Source organism: Hipposideros armiger, unplaced genomic scaffold (assembly GCF_001890085.2).
Source record: "Hipposideros armiger isolate ML-2016 unplaced genomic scaffold, ASM189008v1 scaffold_1192, whole genome shotgun sequence".
Lineage (NCBI taxonomy): Eukaryota > Metazoa > Chordata > Mammalia > Chiroptera > Hipposideridae > Hipposideros > Hipposideros armiger.
The window spans coordinates 261,296-267,748 of record NW_017732542.1 but is presented as its reverse complement, the minus strand read 5'-3'; the positions used below and the strand labels follow the sequence as shown (position 1 = coordinate 267,748).

Sequence of the window (6,453 nt, the reverse complement as noted above, 5' to 3'; positions counted from 1 at the left end):
CAGTGCCTGGCCTACCATGCAGTTCGAGGGCCAAATGGCAGGGCTGCTTCTTAGGTGACAGGTATGGAGCTGAAGCCCATTCTCTTCTTTAGAGCTTGTTGACATTTGAAGAAGTGGCCGTGTATTTTTCTCAGGAAGAATGGGAGTTACTGGATCCCAGTCAGAAGGCCCTCTACAATGATGTAATGCAAGAAAACTATGAGACTGTCATCTCGCTAGGTAAAGATGCTCCCCTTCCCTTTGCGTGGTTGTTGAGTAATCTGTCATAGTTTTTGGCATACTGAGAATGCACTGCTGTGAGAGCATCTCTGTTCCAGTAGCTGGTCGGTTCTCAACTAGGTGGTATGTGCAAGGGAAAGGCGTTTCCTGGTCACCTGGGAGCTTTTTGCAAGTACACATTCCTTATCTTACATAGAATTCTTGATCTCTTCCCCCCAAACATGCTCTTACGTCTTTCTCCTCTCAGTAAATGGCACTCCCGTTCACCTAGTTGCGCAGAGCAAGGAACGTAGTCATCTTTTACCAGGATTTTCTCATCATACCCCACTACTAATGCATCTCTATTCTCTTGGCTTTATCTTCATGAGTCCAACCGTGTCTCATCCTCTTGTGCCGTTAATACCCAGGTCTAACCCAGTGGCATCTCAAACTGCGTCCCCCTCACCGGTTTCCTAATTGGCACCCCCTGCCACTACTCTTGTCCTCCCACAGTCTGTTTTCCATGTAACAGCCAGTCTATTTAAACCATATCAAATCATGGTATTTTCCTGTTTCAAAATCTTACGATGATGTTTCATGACATTCAGAATAAAATCCAAACTTCTCTTTACCAAGGAGCCTCCAGTATGTGGCCTCTGCTCACCTCCCTGCCCTCATCTGCTGCCACTCGTTCCCTTCCTATTTGCACTGGTCTAAGTCTTGCTGTTTCTTGAACTTGCCATGCTTGTTTCTACTCTCCCCTTTCCTCTTCTTGGCAACTTTTCTGCCACATGTCTAAATTCTCACTATTAGGTCTGCTCAAATATCACTTTCTCAGAGAGGCCTTTCACATAGGCTTATCTCAGATAGCTTCACAGAGCAGAATCTTAAATGCCCCCTTACCCTTCTTTAGTTTCTTTTAAAGCGTTTATCACTTCCTGACATTTCATTGATTTACTGATGTTTGAACGTCTCACTTTCATTAGAACCTAAGTTCTATGAGATTGGTAGACTTCGGCTCATTCCCCACTATATCCCTAGTTCATAGAGAGTGCCTGACATGCCATAGCCACTCAGTATATATCTTTGGAAAGACTGAATGCTGAGTGCTTCCCACACCTGGCAATTTGTATCTTTAAAAAGTCCACTAAAGTGATTCTGGTCTGTTTGGTCCAGTGAGATGTGAACCAGTAAGCTATAGGAGTGGTAGCAATCCTTACTAGTCAAATGTCTAGCGCTCTAATGCTGGATAAAAAATTGCTGTCATTATGACAGGAATCACTTGTGTATATGATACCCAACCCACTGAATTTCACATTGGCTCTTCTAGCCCTGGTCTTATTCAGGGTGAGTCCTAAAGAGTTAATAGGACCAGCCTGTAGTCCCTGCAACCTATAGAGTTTTGTTCCACCTTGGTCAAATAAGGGGTATTCTTGGTGGCAAAAGAACAGAACATGCTCACGATTCCCATGCCCTATGATCTTTCAATCAGTCAAGCTAGGATGATTTCTCAGCCTCCACTGTGTATGTCTACCTACGAATTCAGTACAGTGTAAACCTGATACCTGATATGAGAGTCTAATCATTTAAACTATTTGAGATAACACGATGTAAAGGTGTCTTTTGCTCTTCCTGAAATAGTCCGGAATTATGGATCCACTGTGACACCTCAGTTTTTCCATTTCACAGCCATATTTGTGCTTCCGAAACCTAAGGTGATCTCCTGTCTAGAGCAAGGGGAAGAGCCATGGGTTCCAGGATCCCCGAATTTGAAGGACAGTCCTGGAGCGCGGCCTACAGGTAAATACACCATGTACCTTGATAGGAACCTTTGCAAGGCTTAGCATTTTAAGATTCTACTTATGTGTTTATTAAAATCAGTGTTCTTTAAATTTTTCTCTCCATTCCTGTAGTTTTCTTGCTCTACCATTCAGGTGGTTAATTCTTACATTCATTTTAACAGGATTAAACCTCAAAAATAACACTGAAAATCATCAGCCAATATGCCTTTCTGACTTAGAAATACAAGCACCAGGAAACGTAATATCTAAAAAGGCCAGTGTAAAAGTTCCCCAGAAAACAACAGGCAAAGAAAATCATAGTGAAATGCACAGGGTGGGGAAATGGCACCGAGATTTTCCAGTGAAGAAAAGAAGGAAACTTTCAACTTGGAAACAAGAGCTGCTGAAACTCATGGTTCGTCACAAGAAAGATCGTGCGGGAGAGAAGCCTTTTAAATGCCAGGAATGTGGGAAAAGCTTCAGAGTCAGCTCTGACCTTATTAAGCACAAAAGAATTCACACTGAAGAGAAACCGTATAAGTGTCCACAGTGTGATAAGAGGTTTAGATGGAGTTCAGATCTTAATAAGCACTTAACGACACACCAAGGAATAAAACCATATAAATGCTCATGGTGTGGGAAAAGCTTTAGTCAAAATTCAAATCTCCACACACACCAAAGAACTCACACTGGAGAGAAGCCCTTTACGTGTCATGAATGTGGGAAAAAATTCAGTCAGAACTCCCACCTTATTAAACACCGGAGAACTCACACAGGTGAGCAGCCTTATTCCTGTAGTATATGCAAGAGAAACTTCAGCAGGCGGTCAAGCCTTCTTAGACATCAGAAACTCCACCAATGAAGGGAAGCTTGTCCAGTGTCCTCAGTCTCAACAAATTTACCAAGCGGAGCTTGACCCTAAAGTTCATAAAAAAATACAAAATTATGAAGCATGAAGAATTTTCCATCAGTGGAAAAAGTTCAGGATATAAACGTTTCATAGAAAGGAATCAAGCTTGACTCGAGGGCAAGGGGATGCACTAAATTTGAACTACTTTCTGTTTTTACGTATAACTTTCAGGGAATTTCTTTGCAAGAGAGAGGTATTCTAAGAACATTCTGAATAGTGGGAAAAGCTGTTTGGGATTCTACCTGGCAAAATAGCAAATTCAACTTCAAATAGCAGATGCAGCCATGAATCTGATAAATCAGTCTTCAGTGGTCACTGACGTAAATAGTGTTGGTTTTGCATTGATCTCCCCAGCTACTCTTAAACACATATGACAGAAGCATTTGTAGCATGGTCTTCATAACAAAAGCTATAATATACTTGTTTTACTGCATTCCATTGTCATCAAGGTAGCAGGCTTACTAATTTCAGTAGCCTCATGGGGCAGAAATCTACCGCAAAAGTTTCCAAGAATCAAATTGGAATTTCTTTTTTTCTCTTGTTCTTGGACATCATACGAGTTCCTTTTTGACCTTTTTAGCAACTTTAGCTTTTGGGTCGTTTTAGCGCAATTTTTATTATGATAAATAATATTTACTTCCCCACTAGGGAATCTGCCAGATAACTAATAATGCACTCTTATATCTTTTGTTAGTGCTCTTTGACAAAAGTGAAAACATTTCTAATGAGATCATATGGAAACGGGTTGGAACTTTTAGCCACAGAATATATATTAGATATAATGAAGAATTTTCTGCAATAACAAAGTAGACTTTTTTTCCTTCCAATGTTAATAGGATGAAATGCCATAAAAAGTAGCACTTACCCTGAAAGAAAATTAAGGGAAGTTCAGGATTAGCTTCTCAATTTTTTGTTTGCTTGCTTTTTCATTTGGCTTTTGTTTAAGAATCAGGAGAGAGTTATATATTTGTCTGGGAAGTGGAGCGTGTCCTGCAGGCAGGATCCTTGGTTCACTGGGCATGGTCACCTGGAAATCCAGTCAGCAGGAGACTAAGTTTCCAAAAGGAAAGTTTTGGGAACTGATGCTGAGTGATGGGTAAATGTTGGCAAATCCACGTCCATGTTGGTTCTCTTACACTGTAAACTTTTAAGCAGACAGGGTCTACCAGTTTTCTCCAGCCCTCCATTTAGCAGTAGCATTAGGTGATAAGTTTGATAGACTGCCAAAAATCTCTCTGGTCTGTGGGTTTTCTTATATAACTTACTCTTTATCTATAACAGTGACTCAAATGTGTTCCTATTAGAACTTTAAAGTAGTATCAGGGAAGGATTTAAATAATCTCTTCCAAATCCTTTATTTTATAAATGAAGACATTAAGGCTCAAAGACACATAGGGACTTGTTCAAGACCCAATAGCTAGTGGGTCTGTTGGCTGTCACTTAGCTTCATTAGACAGGCCTAATGAAGGCAGGGTTAGCAGGACTGATTTATATGTTATCCCTGCAGAGCCAGCCTGGATGACATTGTATTGTATCTATTTCTAGCTTATAAAACATTCCTGTTTCTTGATTGGTTACTGAAACACTCTTCAGTCTCCATTTTCTCTGAAATAGAGAAACATCTCAGGGTTGATCTGGGGATTACAGGGATTCATAAAAGAAGCGCCTACCAGTCTGGCCAACAGTAGATGCTCAAGGAATGTGCACTTCTTTCCCTGTCCCCTGCTCCCCAGATATGTTGGGAGGGTTGATTGCATTAAAGAAGCAGATGCATTTGTGGCTCTTGCAGCTCCTCTGAGGAGCTGAGCACTGGTGGTAGTGGCTATGCTGACTTGATTTGGTCTATGGTTTAAGTGCTATTTGGTGTAAGTCACCTGAGCTTTAGTCTGGTAAGCTCTGCGGGATTTTATTTTCTTCCCCAAAATGAGCTACACCAAGTAGTATTTCTTAAGCACAGCCAAGGCTGGCACTCTGGTCTGCATAGCTCTTATCCAGCACTCTCATTCTTAGATCCCTAGGACTCTGTCTCTTCTAAGATACATGTGAATTTCTTGTAGCACATTCATTAATTTAATGAGGGCCTATTTTGTGCCCAGGCACTGTTCTAGACCGAGAATACAGTAATGAACAAAAGAGAAAATGCATACTCTCATGGAACTTGTATTCTAGTGAATAGTAAAAAGGAGAATGGTTATGCTTTTCTGCTCCTTGCAGTTAGATAGGGTCATGAGGTGGTTTAGGTCAATGGGTTGTAAGCAGAAGACTTACTTCTGGGCTAAAGCATTTATTTGTTGGTGTAAGACTAGTGCTCTGTTTTCCTGCCTCAATCATGGGAGTGCAAACAGAGAGAGGAGCCATGAGATCAAACCAGTCTGGAATGCTGAGTCCTCACATATTTGGTTAGCTGTCCTGGCCAGGCATATAATGGACTTTGTGGGAACGAGAAATAAATTAGTTTGTTTAACCACTGAAATGTTGGTGCTGTATGTTTCTGCGGTATAACCTAGCCTGTCTTAATAGAGGTGGCTAGTCTATTGGGTTGTTGGAAAAGCCATGACGCATTTTTGCAATGAAAAACAAAAATACATCATGACTTTTCCAACAACCCAATACTAGAGCTTCAGAAACTTTTTTTTTCATTCCACCTGGACTTTGGCCCTAGGTGAAGTCTAGATTCCTCTAGATGCTCCCCTGAACTGATGTTACACTGATAGGAACACTAAGCAGCTTACAAGACAATAGGTGATATTAAAGGAAGACTGGTTGCTTACCAGGGAATAAATCCTGGGGAGTTCAAATGGACAAGGCAACCTTTTCTCCTCCCTCTGTGGCTTTAGTCCTTTTTCCTTGTTCTCTGTGCCCTTGTGCTCCACTGCCACACATGCACAAGATGTGTTTCTTGATCCATGGGCTAAGGAGAGGGTAGGGTTGCCTTTCATTCCTCATGTGAGTACAGTAGACTTCAAGCAATGGTTTGGTAACTGCCCTTGTAGTACCTTCTGCGAGTGTGCCTCAAAAAACATGAGACAAGGGTAGAAGCAAATTTTCCAGATGTTGAGAGGAACGTGGCTGCTCTTCCTGGACTAAAGGATGACAGTTGAGAAGAAGCTTGAGCAGGAAAGCAGGAGCAGGACACTTCATTTGGTGAGTGGGAAGCCTCCAGTGGGAACGTCCTAGCTTACCAATAACCAGCAGCACATGTCTCCAACTACTTATGCTTGGAATTTGGGGTGGAAGTTGGAAGAAGGGACTTCTATAGCTTCATCACAGGGATGAGAGCAGATTAATAATAAAAAAAAGACAACAAAATCAAAATCGAGGCTTGTTTTAAAAAGGAAATCTGAGACACAGCCCTATGTTTAGTCTCCAATATTAGTATTAGAGGCCTCACAAATATGTTTTCCATTACCAGATTGCTAGGACAAACCAGAATGGCTTTATTTTCGTTTGTTCAGATAACAGTCTTACAATGGCTTCAAGGTTGGTTCTGAGTGCTGGATTATTGATCCAGGCTAGCCCGCAAATCCTCAACCCTTTCACTGCACAGGTCTATGTGGCCACAGA

The 6,453-nt window shown here is 41.4% G+C and overlaps 1 protein-coding gene across 1 annotated transcript in view; it reads left to right on the top strand.

Moving 5' to 3' along the window:
• The window catches only part of ZNF75A (zinc finger protein 75A), an 11,713-nt gene extending 6,351 nt beyond the window's left edge, over positions 1–5,362 (top strand). The window contains exons 5-7 of the mRNA XM_019632873.1: positions 93–219; positions 1,888–1,998; positions 2,162–5,362. Of these exons, the coding sequence (XP_019488418.1) occupies positions 93–219; positions 1,888–1,998; positions 2,162–2,841 (918 nt within the window). The 3' untranslated portion in view covers positions 2,842–5,362. The remainder of the gene's footprint in view (positions 1–92; positions 220–1,887; positions 1,999–2,161) is intronic.
• The last annotated feature ends 1,091 nt before the right edge of the window (positions 5,363–6,453 follow it).